Source organism: Rhinopithecus roxellana, chromosome 16 (genome assembly GCF_007565055.1).
Source record: "Rhinopithecus roxellana isolate Shanxi Qingling chromosome 16, ASM756505v1, whole genome shotgun sequence".
NCBI lineage: Eukaryota > Metazoa > Chordata > Mammalia > Primates > Cercopithecidae > Rhinopithecus > Rhinopithecus roxellana.
Window position 1 is genome coordinate 42,141,267 of NC_044564.1, and position 16,033 is coordinate 42,157,299.

Consider the following 16,033-nt stretch of genomic DNA (forward strand, 5'->3'; position numbering starts at 1 on the left):
TAAAAAAAGTTATCGAGGCATGGCATGCATCTGTAGTCCCAGCTCCTCAGGGGGCTGAGGAGGAAGGATCACGTGAGCCTAGAAGTTTGAGGCTACAGTGAGCTATGCACTCCAGTCTGAGCAACAGAGAGAAACCTGTTCTTTTAAAAAGCAAACAAATGGTAATTCTAAAGGTAAAATAAACTTATAATAGATGACAATGAAGAACTACTTTCTTCCATCTGATAAGCCTCACAAATGAAATAGTCACATAAAATCAAGATGTACGGATTCCTATGTTATAACAACAGGAAGAAACCACACCATCTGTTAAAACAAAGAGTATGTAAGAAAAAAAGCAACTTTACCAAGTATACAATATTTTAAGAAAATCAGCACTAAAAGAATACAATATAATGTAGCTGGCTTTTTTTTGTCACTGAAGTCTAGTTCTTAAATGTTATTTCAATAATAATTCTCATACTTGTTGCAAAAGAATCTCTGCATTACCTATTTTACTAGTATTCTAATTTTTATTAGATCTTTAAAATAGTTTTTATTGTTCTTAATCTTAAAAAACTGAAACTACAAAATCAAAAACAGGAAGGCACTAAAACAATTTGCTGATACCTCTATATAATAAGCAATTTTGTAAGGAAGAAGATTTCGGAGCAGGATAGGTGGCCACAAATGTATTATGTATGGTAAATCCCAACCATCTTCTGAATACACTGATAGAGATGTTAAATTATCTTTTTCTGGAACAATATTAACGACAAATGACTGCTTAGAAGGGTTTTTAGATCTACATTTCTTCTTTAGAAGAGCACCATCATTTTTCACAATCTCTTCAAAGTCAATTCCTTCACACATTTGATAGTCCTCATCTTCTGGCTTCAGAAAAAGGAATGATCTGCATGAGATTAAATGATACAGTTTAAAATGCTTAAAGGAAAACATATTAAACTATATAATTACAGCTTTAGAATAACAAACTTACCTCCTTTCATAATACTGTAATAAATTTTTATATTTTCATACTACTTTTTAGATATAAGTAAGATAGATAAATAGATATCACCTTAACTTTCTGGAAGCTCATCAAGTTGTTTGACTTTTAAGAGGAGAATATTTTTCTTGCAAACTTACTATCTTAAAAGTATACTTATAAGATAAATGGTTTCATATAAAAATACATAAATCGTATCAGTTATATATGCAAAGCAAACCACATAGAATCATTTGTGACTTGTACATATAACTGCAAGAATTTGGCTTTTCTGGATATGTGGGCCTAAAAGGAAATAAATGCCATGACTGAATTCATAAACTAAAAAAAATTACTATTGAAAAAATAATCACAAGCTTTCCAACATTAATCAAATGAAAGTTTTCAATCGATATTTAACTTTATTAAAATGTGGGCCACAGATGCAGAAGAGTGTTTTTGTTTTTGTCTTTGTTTTTTACAGCAGTATGATATTTTACTTTATTTTTTTTTTCTGCTTTAGCAGTTTTTTTTTTTTTTAATTATACTTTAGGTTCTGTGATACATGTGCAGAACTTGCAGGTTTGTTACAGAGGCATACACATGCCACAGTGGTTTGCTGCACCCATCAACTGATCATCTACATTAAGTATTTCTCCTAATGCTCTCCCTCCCCTTGCTCCCCAACTCCCAACAGGCCCCAGTGAGTGATGTTCTCCTCCCTGTGTCCATGAGTTCTCATTGTTCAACTCCCACTTATGACTGAGAACATGCGGTGTTTGGTTTTTTTGTTCCTGTGTTAGTTTGCTGAGAATGATGGTTTCCAGCTTCACTCATGTCCCTGCAAAGGACATGAACTCACTCTATTTTATGGCTGCATAATATTTCATGCTGTATACGTGCCATATTTTCTTTATCCAGTCTATCATCGATGGGCATTTGGGTTGGTTCCAAGTCTTTGCTACTGGGAACAGTACTGCAATAAATATATGTGTGTATCTGTCTTTACAGTAGAATGATTTATTGTAGTTCTTTGGTATATAGCCAGTAATGGCATTGCTGGGTCAAATGGTATTTCTGGTTCTAGATCCTTGAGGAATCACCACACTGTCTTCCACAATGGTTGAACTAATTTATACTCCCACCAGCAGTGTAAAAGCATTACTATTTCTCCACATCTTCTCCAGCATCTGTTGTGTCCTGACTTTTTAATGATTACCATTCTAATTGGCATGAGATGGTATCTCATTGTTGTTTTGATTTGCATTTCTCTAATCACCAGTAATGATGAGCTTTTTTCCATACGTTTGTTGGCCGCATAAATGTCTTCTTTTGAGAAGTGTCTGTTCATATCCTTCACCCACTTTTTGATGGGGTTGTTTTTTCTTATAAATTTTTTTCAGTTCTTTGTAGATTCTGGATATTAGTCCTTTGTCAGATGGACAGACTGCAAAAATTTTCCCCCATTCTGTAGGATGCCCGTTCACTCTGATGGTAGTTTCTTTTGCTGAGCAGAAGCTCTTTAGTTTAATTAGATCCCATTTGTCAATTTTGGCTTTTGTTGTCATTGCAGAAGAGTGGTTTTAAGAAAATGGTGACAAAATTATTGGTTGTCACATGGTTAATCTTTATATTTGAATATTACATTGTTTACATTTCAGCAGTATTTTATATTCAATAATTTTTGAACCCACACTGTAGCCAAGATTAAACATTTCAGAAATATTTTTATATTTGTAAAAATTATTAGCTATAATTATGACACTGTCCTTTATAGATGAACAACAGTCAACACTATCTCCAATCCTGATTATTTTCCTAAGTTCTACTCCTAAAATGTTAAATATCTGTGATGTATTTCTGTAATAATTTCTGATGGCACCTTACATTTGCTAGACTGAACACTGAACCACTCTACCCACTTTTCTGCATGTCCTTTTTCAGTGACTTGCAGCTTACTGGCACCCTGGACTTTGACACAATATTAGACTTCCTTCTTCCCTGACTGAAGCATATAAATTATTTGTCAAAAGAGTTAACAGATACGGCCTATTCTACTTCTACTTCCTTCTCTAATTTTCATTCTATTTTCCACTCTTACTTCTAACACTTAAAGGTAAAACCTTATTTTTTCCCAAATTAAACTAATGGTAATACACTTACCCAGTTTATCAAAACATTTATTGGACCTATTATGTACCAACAAGGCAAAATTGAAAACAAACAAATAAGTAAGATCATAATCAGGTGGGAAATGTAATGTTAAAAGATAACTACTGCACTGTGATAGGTACCAAAACACATGTATAGAGTAGACTGAGGGCAGAGTGGTTGGCTCTTTCTAGACAGACTGCAAGATGTTTGCAGAAGTGACAATTTTCCCAAAAAGGGTGTTCTGAAGAGAAGATCCGAGTAAGAGAAATATAAAAGGTCAAAGGAAAGTTCAAGGAATGAATGAAGAAAACAGGAAAGAAAGATAATCAATGACAGGAGGTTTTAAATGAGAAGATACAGTAGTGTGAATGGTCTTGAAACAGAACATCAAGTGATCTGAGACAAGAAGAAAAAAACAGATGAAACTTAAAGACGGAGATAAAATTTACAAAAATGGAGCAAGAAAATGAGAGAGCAACCATCTAACTGTGAACTTAAATTATCTTTCAAATTTTATCTTCCAACATGCACTCTACATTCCAATGAATTCCCAACTATTCCTTATAACACTATGCTTTCATGCTTCCTTATCTTTGTTCATGCATGCCTTCCTCTTAGCCTTTTCCATCTAATCTCCATATTACTATATTACATATGTTACTGTACTTCACGTATCTTGCCCAGGAGTCAGTCATTAATCCCTTTTATGTTTTCCATAGTTTTTGGCAACTGTAACACTTTCTGTAACTCTCCAAAACCCACTGTTTCCTACGTCATACATTTATGTAATATATCCATCTTTTGATGGCAATAGCTACATGCAATTCTTCTTGGTATTGAGTGTCTCATCCACAGAAAACCTTGATAAATATTTGTTAAATGAATAAAAGAATCAGTATATTTAAATCCTATTTAAATATTTTAATAAAATATAAATTGTTTTCCTATATTTATCTGCATCTATGCTTATCTGTACCATTAATCTAAGAATAGAAACAGAATAGAGAAAGATAATTGTTAAGACCTCACATCTTAAATATACGTGCACCTACACTGAAGTACTAGATTGAAAGAATACCTAGATCGTGAGTTCGAGACCAGCCTGACCAAAATGGAGAAATCCCATCTCTGCTAAAAATACAAAATTAGCTATAATTTTATAAAATCTCTGCGCATGGTGGTGCATGCCTGTAATCCCAGCTACTTAGGAGGCTGAGGCAGGAGAATCGCTTGAACCTGGGAGCTGAGATCCCGCCATTCCACTCCAGCCTGGGCAACAAGAGCGAAACTCCATCTCAAAAAAAAAAAAAAAAAAAAAAGAAAAAAAAAATGCCTAATGAAAAATCCAAGCTGGTTAGTCACTGATAGTTCTAGTTAAGATGAAGTACTTAATCAGTAACAATTCTCATTAAGATGAATTAATCACTACTAATTCTCATTAAGATGGATTAACTATCATGTAACAAATTAATATTCAGCCTTGGAAAAAAAGTATAAAGGTACTGTTTTCTCTACTACGGAGAGAGACACAAAATATATAGCAGAAATGTATTAAAAAGTAGAGTATCATTAACTTTTATTATCCAAGAAGAAAATGAAAGTTCTTCACAGAAATTTTTAAATATATCTTACATGCCATATTTCATCTAGTCTTGTAACCCACCCCAAATCATCTCTAGAGCAAGATCAGATATTGTAAATGATTATTTTGTTGTTCTCTCAACAATACAATTCTTTCCCTCAGCAAGTCTGAACTAAGCAATAAAACATTCATTAGATTTAGCAGGTCGATCTATGTGAAAATACGTGCCTAAAACTGCTAGATTGTCTTCAGAGCATTGAGGATCCCATTCTGAACTTCTGGACAAGGGAATAGGTAAGCACTGTTTGCAGTTCTGCCTCTATCCTTCTGTAGCATTGAGGTAAGTACCTATTTCTAGTGTGTATTCTAAAATGGTATTTAAACAAACTACAATGCTTAATTCTGAGGAAAGTTTTATTCTCCAATAGGGTTCAATTTCCATATAAGAGATTATTTTCAATTTCAGATTACAGTATCTTGACTAATACTTACTTGTTATGATATAAATCTATAAGACTAGCTCATATTTTGTTATAATTTTAATATTTTCTTAAAACATCTTGTATCAAATTTAATTACTTTAAAAATTTAAAATTAATGTAGTATATACTTCTATTTACAACTCCATCCCTGAACAATGAACAAATATGAAAAGGATAAAATATTCTGTTTACTAAAGGAATGTCAAAAAAATTGTATTATAAAACCTTTGAGAAGTAAAATTTACTTCATAATAGTATAAATTCAGAAACCATCAGGCATCATCTATTAGACATTTTAAAAACTCTTAATCATATGACTATGCTTATGATGCTTATATTGCAACAAAAATATAATTATATTTAAGAGAAAAGTATATATAATGTACTTGCTATAAGTTATTACAATAAATTAAATAATGCTTCTTTTTTAAGATCTAAGTGCACTGAAACCTACATAAGTTAGATGAGCTATTAGCAGGATGGATTTGATCGAAGTTATCCATGTGAAATCAGAAACTAAAAAGTCTACAAGAGATCTTAGAGTAAACAAAACGATAAAGAAAAAATACCGGTAAGATCCTAATGGTATGTTGAATTCATTTTCAGGTGAGGCAGTTCCCAATAAGGTATCCCCTTCGTAAACAGACAGTGGGACTGAAAAATGATTTCTTATCTGGGAAAGAAAAACAAATAATATTTAGTATCATTAATCTAAGAATCTACAGATGTGTAAAAAAAGTCCATGTAAATACCTTAACAAAGGAACTATGAGGCAATATTCATCTTGCTTATGTAAATTAGAAAAGAAACAAACATATTATTTATCCTAAAACATACAAGAAAAATTTCTACAGTTTTATATAAAAGGAATCTCAAAAACAGACTTTAAGCATCCTACAGGGGAATAAGATAGTATCTTCTTCACTTTAGGATAGAGACTAATTTGTTTAGGGATATGTTTTTGTTTAGACAAAAATAGTAGAAAAAAATTCATAGAAAAAAATCAAAATTTTAAATATTTGTATGGTAAAAGTGACAATCTACAGGCTGGCAAATATCTGTAATATACTTGACAAAGGGTTTATAACCACTACATACTCAAAAATCCTAAAAATCATTAAGAAAGTTGCAATCAAGAGGAAAACAGGAACAGAATGTAAACAGGTGATTCACCGAATGGAAAAACTGACCAATAAACAGAGGAAAAGATACTTGACATTACTAGTAATCAAGAAAATACAAATTACATTCATAGAATATCTTTTCATATGAACAAACTGCAAAAATATCAGAAGTATGGTAATATCAACAGTTGAAAATGATGCGAACAGGAACTCATATACACTACTGGTAGAATGTAAATTGATAAAATAACTCTGAAGAATAATTCGACAAAAACTTAGTAAAAATGAAAATGTACTTTCTTCTTAGCAATTCTGCTCCTAGTTCCATACCTAGAGAAATGTTTACACATGTGTATTCATTTATTGTTTACTACATTCATTCGAGACACTGATGTTCACTACACCACTGATTTTATTATAAAAAAAATGAAAACAATCTCAATAATAGAAAAATAAGAAAATTTTCTTCAAATTGATATAATCATGTAACATCATTAAAATAATGCCCTATGTATCAGTATATGGTTACACTTCAAATATCTGAATGAAAACAGAACATAGCATAATAAGGTGAAACAGTGTAACATTTCTGTAAGGCACTAAAAACACAAGTATATATTTTCTGGACAGGAAGTAGTTTTTAAAATATGGTACTAGAAATATACACAACATATCACCAAATTGATATTACCTCAAGGAAGAAGGAAGGAGGGAATGTGGACTAAGGAGGGAAACCAAACAGCTGGCTTCAACTTCATGCATTTTTTTTAAATTTAAGGGAACCGTTTTTAAACGTCAATATTTTTAAAATTCCATGGTGTGGATGGAGACATCTGTATTATAATAAACTTCAAAGTCTACTATCAAACCAATAACTAACATCCAGAGCACTCCACAACAGACATTAACTGTTAAGTTTTCCAACATATTTTCTGATTATAAATATAATTCCAAATAAATTTCACATTCAACTTATCACTGATGTAAATGGAGCCTATTAAGAAACATACGCTTCTAAATGGTGCCTGTTTGGAATGTGAAGTTACTTACCAAAGTCTGATATTGCTTCCTTTGTTTTCCCTTTCAGATTTAGTGTGGAAAAAGTTGGTTGGAAGCTGAGAATAAACTAGTAGTTGAAATTTCGAGGAAACATCAAAGGTTTGGAAAACGGAATGAGCATAAGCTTGAAAAGTCTAAGGGAGCAGAGGAAAGGGAACATCCATCTGTATAAAAGTGGGTGGGCACAGTGGCTCACACCTATTATAATTCCAGCACTTTGGGTGGCTGAGGCAGGAGGATCACTAGACCTCAGGAGTTCAAAACCAGTCTAGGCAATGTGGTGAGACCCTGTCTCTACAAAATATTGAAAAATTAGCCAGGTATGGTGGTGCACACATGTAGTCTGAGCTACTGGAGAGGCTGAGGTGAGAGGATTCCCAGGTGAGCCTGGGAAGTCAAGGTTGCAGTGAGCATTCATCATGCCACTGCACTCCTGGGCGATTAAGACACTGTCTCTCAAAAATTACAAAGATAAGAAAGAAACAAAAGCATGTTGCAGGTAAGCTATCCTGCTGGAACAATTCCTAAAGTTTATGATTACGCAACAGCAATATGATAGCAGAATGAACATAGATGTTAAAGTGAAACAAACCTGAGATAAATACTGGCAGTGCTAATTACTAGCTGTGTAACTGTGGGCAAATTTTATTTTGAATAATACCATTTCTCCTGACTATCAAAAGTAGTAAATTCATATATATGCATACCTTGTTTTATAATGTTTTGCTTTATTGTGCATTGCAGATATTTCATTTTTTACAAACGAAAGGTTTATGGCAACCCTGCATCAACCAAGTCTATTGGTGCCATTTTTCTAACAGCATGTGCTCACATAGCGCCTCGGTGTCATATTCTGGTAACTCTCACGATATTTCAATCTTTTCGTTATGATTATATGTGTTATAATTAATAAATGTGTGTGTTCTGACTGCTCCACAAATTGGACATTCTCCCCACTTTCTCCCTCTTCTTCAGACCTCCCTATTCTCTGAGACACAATAATATTGAAAATAGGACAATTAATAACCCTCCAAAGACCTCTTTCAAATGAAGAGGGACATGTCTCTCACTTTTAAATCAAAAGCAAAAGCTAGAAATGATTAATGTTAATGAGAAGTGCATGTCAAAACCAGAGATGGGCTAAAAGGTAGGCCTCTTGCATCAAACAGCCAAGTTGTGAATGCAAAGTGAAAGTTTTTGAAGAAAATTAAAAGTCCTAACCCAGTGAACACGCAAATAACAAGAAAGTGAAACAGCCTTATTGCTAACAGGAAGAATATTGTAGTGGTCTGGATATGACATGGTTTGGCTACGTCCCCCACCCAGATCTCATCTTGAATTGTAATCCCCATAATCCCCATGTGTCAAGGGAGGAATCAGGTGGAGGTAACTGGATCATGGGGACAGTTTCCCCATGCTATTCTCATGATGGTGAACAAGTTCTCACGAGATCTGATGGTCGTATAAGTGCGTAGTAGTTCTTCCTGCGTTCACTTCTCTTTCCTGCTGCCTTGTGAAGAAGGTGCCTTGCTTCCCATTTGCCTTCCGCCATGATTATAAGCTTCCTGAGGTCTCCCCAGCCATGCTGCACTATGAGTCAATTAAACCTCTTTCCTTTATAAATTACTAAGTCCTGGGCAGTTCTTTACAGCAGTATGAAACAGCCTAATACAGGATAGAAAATCAAACCAGCTACAACATTCCCCTAAGAAAGGCCCTAACTCTCTTCAGTTGTATGAAAGCTGAGAGACGTGAGGAAGTAGCAGAAAAAAAGTTGGAAGCAGAGGTTTGTTCACGAGGTTTAAGGGAGGAAACCACCTGCATAACATACAAGTGCTAAGTGAAGCGGCAAGTGGCTGCAGCAAGTTATCCAGAAGGTCTAGCTAAGATCACTGATGAAGATGGCTACACTAAACAACAGATTTCCAAACTTGCAAAGTGAAGCGGCAAGTGGCTGCAGCAAGTTATCCAGAAAGTCTAGCTAAGATCACTGATGAAGATGGCTACACTAAACAACAGATTTCCAAACTAGACAAAACAGCCTTCTATTGGAAGAAGATGACATTTAGGACTCTCATAGCTAGAGAAGAGAAGTCAACGTTTAGCTTCAAAGCTTCGAAGGACAGTCTGAATCTCTTGTTAAGGGATAATGAAGCTAGTGACCTGAAGTTACACCAATGTTCATTTACCATTACGAAAATCCTAGGGCCTTTAAGAATATGCTAACTCTACTCTGTGCTCTATACATGGAAAAACAAGAGCCTGAATTTGAAAGTACATCTGTTTACAGCATGGTTTACCGAATTTTTAAAGCCCACTACTGAGACCTATTCTCAGGAAAAAAAAATCCTTTCAAAATGCTATTGCTCATTGGCCATGCACATTGTCACTCGAGTTCTGATGGAGATGTACAGGAGATTAATGTTGCTTTCATGCCTGCTAACACAACATCTATTCCGTAGCAAATGAATCAAGGAGTAATTTTAACTTCTTAATATTATATGTAATATTGTATATTTGACTTAAATAATATTAGTCTCATTATTTAAGAAATACATTTTTTAAGGCAACAGCTCCCATAGATAATGATTCCTCTGATGGATCCGGGCAAAGTAAATTGAAAATCTTCTGGAAAGGATTCATCATCCAGATGTCATTAATAACATTTGTGATTCATGAGAGGAGGTCAAAATAACAACATTACCAGCTGGTTTCAACCCTTATGGATGACTTTGAGGAATTCAGGACTTCAATGGAGCAAGTCACTGCAGATATGGTGGATATAGCAAAAGAACTAGAATTAGAATTGGGGCCTGAAGAGGTGACTGAATTGTTGCAACTTTCTTTAGAGAGAAAAGTATGAAGAGTACCTCATCCAGTGAGTAGCAAAAAATGATCAGGCAAAAATGTATTATTCTGATTAATATATACATAATAATCAGAAAACCTCCAAATACTCATATTTATCTTTGGAATAGATAATAACAAATTGTTTAGTAAAACAATTTTCTCATAATCTTTCTATATCTTACCTAATTCTACTTTAAAAACATCATATGAAATATGAGAACTAAGAATTTGATAAATGAATAATCTTAACTGTACTCTATTTTTAATTCTAGAAAAATTATTTGCTCTATACATTTGAAGCAATGAAATATGTCTATACAAACTACCTGTAAGAAATTCAAAATTCACGTTCAACTATTTAACTAAATGGCAAAATAATCAACAGTAATGAGTGCGGCTGTTAGTCACCTTTTAAAATAGTTACCTAAATAAAAAGTGAGAGAAGGGATACCTGTTTTCAGTCATGCTAGAATAACAGGGACCAGATATAGCTTCCCACCCTAATCAACTAAAAAGCAGGAAAACAAACGACAAACATCAAACCACAGTTTCAGATAAGGCACAATAGGCAGCACAAGGGAAAAACAAAAATGAAAAAGCTACATAAGCTATGACTACCACCCAGCTTGCTGTCTGGAGAGTGAGTTTCTAGTCTGCTGTGTGAAAAGCAGGCAGCCAAGTTGAAGAGATAAGATCTGAAAATCTGGGGAAGCCAATGTGACTGAAATTCACAGCATATTGTACTGGAGGGGAGAGACCTGCATGGAGAGGCAAAAGCTGTACAGACAGAATTCTGGAAAATTGAGTGTCCCCTCCACGTCAAAACTTCAGCTGAGTCATGACCAGGACACGTGTAGATTATCTACAGCTCAGTAAAGATCTGCCTAAAAGAAACAGGAAGAACAAAGTCTGGTTCTGATATATACAGTAGTTTTAGGTAACCAATAAAAAATTACCAGGTACATTAAAGGAATGAAAAAATTACCATAATGAAAAGAAACATCAATAAAATGAAAGAAACCTGAAATGACACATAATAGAATTGGTAGACAAGGACATTAAAACATTTATTAAAATTATATCCAATATCACTAAAAAGAAGACTAAGTATGCTAAAAAGAGACACTGGAAAATAAAAAACCAAAAAAATTCATAGTACTATTGAGAAAAATATATCAGATGGGGTCAACAGCAGATTGGCCACTGAAAAAGAAAAGAGAAACTGAAGACTTAACAAGAGAAACTATCAAAAAAGAAATGGGTAAAAAGCTGAAAGGAAAAACAAACAGAGCATTACTGAGCTGTGGGGCAAGTTCAAACACCCTAATATATACCTAACTGGAACCTAAAGGAGAGAAGAGAGGGCGAAGACAGAAAACAATTTTAGAAACAATGGCAAAAAGTTTTCTAAAGTTGATCAAAACTATAAATCCATGATTTTAAGGTCAGTAAACCCCAAATACAAGGAACATGAAGAAAACTACACTAAGATTCATCATAACCAAATTGCTTAAAACCAATGATAAAGAAAAAAGAAATCTCAAAAGCAGCTAAAGAAAAGGTTGACACATTTTGTAGAAGAGCAAATACAGGAAAAAAAGCAGACTTCTGATCAGAAACAATGCAATACAGTAGACAGCAGAACAACATTTTTAAAGTATGGGGAAAAAACCCTGCCAATCTAGATCTCTAGGCCCAGTGAAAATATCTGTAACACAGATATGTGAAATAAAAACTGAAAGAATTCATCATCAGCAAATCCACGCTGTGAGCTTACTGAAAGAAAAAGTGATAATAAATATCAAATACAGTTTGTATTTTAAACCAATTTAAAACATAATTCATTAAAGAAAAATAGTAACTTGTATTATGGGGTTTTGGCTAACATACATAGACACAAAAATGTATGAACATAATTATACAAATGTGGGAGATGAGAAATGGAAGTATACTGGTCTAAAGTTGTGATTCTGTATGTGAAGCGGCAAAATACTACTTGAAGGTAGACTAATACAATATGTACGTAATAAAGCCCTAAAGTAACAACAACAACAACAACAACAACAAAGGCAAGGAAGTATAAAGAGATACAGCCAATAACCAACAAGGAAATAAAATGAATTCATAACAAAAATGCTCAATTAATAAAAAAAAAAAGAGAAAGAGAAAACAAAAGGAAGATGGACGCAAAGAACAAATGAGACAAATAGAAAAAAAAAAATAGCAAGTTTAAGCCCAACGACATCAATAACAACTTTTAAATATAAGTGGTTTAATTATCCTTGTTAAAAGGCACAGATTTTCAGATTAGGTTAAATTAAAAAAAAAAAAACACACACAAAAAACACAAGGTCCAACTACATGGTGCCTACAGAAACCTCACGTTAAATACACTTTAACACACAGGTCCCCAGCCCTTCACCCATGGGCTGGTACCAGTCTGTGGCCTGTTAGGAAGTGGGCTGCACAGCAGGAAGTGAGCAGCAGGCTCGAGAGCATTACCGCCTGAGCTCTGCCTCCTGTCAGATCAGCCACAGCATTAGATTCTCACAGGAGCGTGAACCCTATTGAGAACTGTGCATGCACGGGATCTAGGTTACATGCTCCTTATGAGAATTTAACTAATGCCTGATGATCTGAGGTTAAATCCAGTACTGTGAGTGCTTGCCTGATTTTTGTTTCTCATGGTGTTTTTTCTGTGTAGATAGTTGTTAACCTGGTGTCCCTGCAGGAGACAGGGACACACATGGGTGGAGCTTTCTATTCTTGAGAAAGGAATCCTGAGACCATATGCCCCAGCCCCCAACCTGTGGAAAAATTGTCTTCCATGAAACAGGCCCCTAGTGTCAAAAAGGTTGGGGACTGCTGCTTTAATGAGTTAAAAGGTTAAACAATGAGAGGCGGAGCAAGATGGGGGAACAGGTGTGGTGGTGTGCACCCATAGTCCTAGCTGCTCGGGAGGCTGATAGGAGGATTGCTTAAACCCAGGAGAATGTGGCTCCAGTGAGCCATGATGGCACCACTGCACTCCAACCTTGGGCACAGAGCAAGACTCAAGAAAAGAAAGGAAGACAGAAAGACAGACATTAAAACTCTAGACCAATATCCCTCATGAATATAAACGCAAAATCCAACAATATACTAAAAGGTTAGTAAGATGTCATGATTATGTGAGATTAATCCTAGGAATGCAAGTTGATCTAACATTTAAAAAAATCAGTGAATGTAATTTATCATACTAACAATTGAAAAAATGTATCCTCCTCTCGCACAGAAAAGGCATCTGACAAAATACAAAAATCGACTCTGATAAAAACTCTTAGCACACTAGGAATAGACAGGAATGTTTTCAATGTAAGAAAAGGCATCTACAAAACTACAACACAAATCACGTTCAATGGTGAAAGAATGGACAAGGCAAAAACATAAGGCGTCACCACTTCTACTCGAATTGTCTTCTAGCCAGTGTGATAGGCAATATAAACAAGATAAAATAAAACACATCCAGATTGGAAAGGAAAAAGTGAAAATGTCTTCATTTGCAACTATCGTAACTATCTAAATCTACACAAATCTACTAGAATATGTGAGTCTAGTTAAGACTGCAAATAGAGGTTCATATAACCTGTATTTCTAAACACTACCAATGAGTAATCAGAATTTAAAACATTAAAAGACAGCCAATTTTATCCAGATTTTTGATAAAATTGATAACCTGATTTTCAAGTTTAAAGAAAAATGAGAAGGAACTAGAATCCTCTGGAAAAAAATCCATATGGTGGGAAAAAAAAAAAAAACCTCAATTCTTAACCTCACACTGTATACCAAGGTTCACTCAAAATGGATATGTGGCATATCCATATAAAGATGACTACTGAGAAACAACATGTAACTGCATGTAACAACACGGATACACATACAAAATTTTTCTGAATGAAAGTCAAACTCCATCTGTACTGTATTCAACTTATGTAAAGTCCTAGGCCATATAACTAATGTACAATGAGGACAGATCAGTGGATGCCTGGGAATGGGAAAGTGGGGAAATAGAAAATTTTTCTAAGAAATAAATGTGTTCATTACCTTGACTGTGATGAAGCTTTCAAAGGTGGATTTTTGTGTCAAAAGTCATCAACTTTAAATATATGTAGTTTATTGTACATACCTCAACAAAGCTGTAAAATTTTATTTTTCTAAGAATTATCTAATCAAATAGAAAGGATATAAATACATTACAAAGACCTAAAGCAAAACACTGATGAGTATTTTATTTATAAAAAATACCCTAAGAAGATTTTACAAAATATTCCTATTAAAAAATTATAAGTATATCAAACAAATTCCTACCACTGGTCATATCTGAGTAGCGCAACTGCTGGTAGTGACTCTTCTTTTGATATCAGCTGTATTTCTGTTACGGTTTATATTCTTTCAGTAATAATTTGCTTTGGTGTTTTTCTCCTTTTTTAATTTTATTAGTACACAGATATGCATAACAGGACATCCCCCAAAATTGATCATTTCATACCTGCACTGGGGAGCGAATTGTGACCTTCTTACTTCCTTCCACTGTATCAATTTGACAAACAATAGATCTTTCAACTCCAGACTCTCTGTGTCTTACAGTGTACAGACGTCGTCCCACTTTTGTTAAAGGAATCTTATCAGCAGTAGAATGGTTAACAGGTGCTAAATTAAATAAGTATGTTTAAAAGTTTTTATTATAATTCATTAAATATTAATTTTACATATGTTATATATTAGAAATTTCAGATGATTCTTAAACTTATAAATAATAGTCACTAAAGTCTTCGGATATAGTCCGTGAAAGGGATATTTTAAGAAGCCACCATATATTTCCACAGCGTTCATTAAAAAATCCCATTCAGGAGTTTAACCCAAGACAACAATAGCAAACCTTTCCAAAATGAGTAATGAGAGCAAGTACTATAAAATACAAGAATACTGATCTCTGGCTTGCTGTAAGAATAACCAGGGCTTAATAGCTTTTGGTAGACACTGGTAAATATCAAGGTGACTACAATTTTTGTTTTTAATTTTTCCAACAACTTGTGTCATTTTTCCTTTATATCTTGGACTTGATTACGCAAAATTTTATATATATTTACCTAAAACACATGTTGTATCGGGGATGAAATTACTTACTTGCATAAATTTCATTTACCATCCCATTCATAAAAATGTAAAAGAGGTAAAATTTATGAGAACATTAATTACAACATTATGACAATACCTGAAACACCTGTTACACGTTATTTTCTAACTAGAAACACAAGCTATTTTAGTAGCCTACCCTCCCATGTCTAATTAATCTTCTAAATGATGCCCTCCTCAATAACTACTTAAATGTCAGAGTATCAAAAAGTGGTGTAGGTGAGGCTTTGGGACTATTTAACTTCACAATGACTACATATTATGATAATTTAAGAATGTATATATTTCACCTCCAATAAAAATGAAAAACTTCTAGGAAGCAGAAAAGACAAAGGAAAAAACCTTCATCTCAATAGGCAGAACATAAAAAAAAAAAAAAAAAACTATTTCAAATCCTAAAACCATTAAAAATTGCCATTTGCATGAATTCAAACTTTGAATTCATTCAGTTGCAAAACTAGTGGAATACTATCAAGTGATACCAAATGTGAATAAAAGAATCCCCACAAACATCTAAACATCTACGGTCTATAAAAGCTGAACGAGGGCGAGATCTAATACTTTTCCTCCCAACAACAAAGCAGTAAATTGCCATGCTCTGAATAATGCAGTGGATAAAGAAAAAGTTTGGAATACAAAG

At 33.9% G+C, this 16,033-nt stretch overlaps 1 protein-coding gene across 1 annotated transcript in view; it reads right to left on the bottom strand.

Moving 5' to 3' along the window:
* VPS13A (vacuolar protein sorting 13 homolog A) overlaps positions 1–16,033 on the bottom strand; it is a 257,283-nt gene that overhangs the window by 80,108 nt on the left and 161,142 nt on the right. Inside the window, 3 exon segments of the mRNA XM_030919695.1 lie at positions 610–892; positions 5,755–5,858; positions 14,747–14,907. Coding sequence (XP_030775555.1) covers positions 610–892; positions 5,755–5,858; positions 14,747–14,907 — 548 coding nt within the window.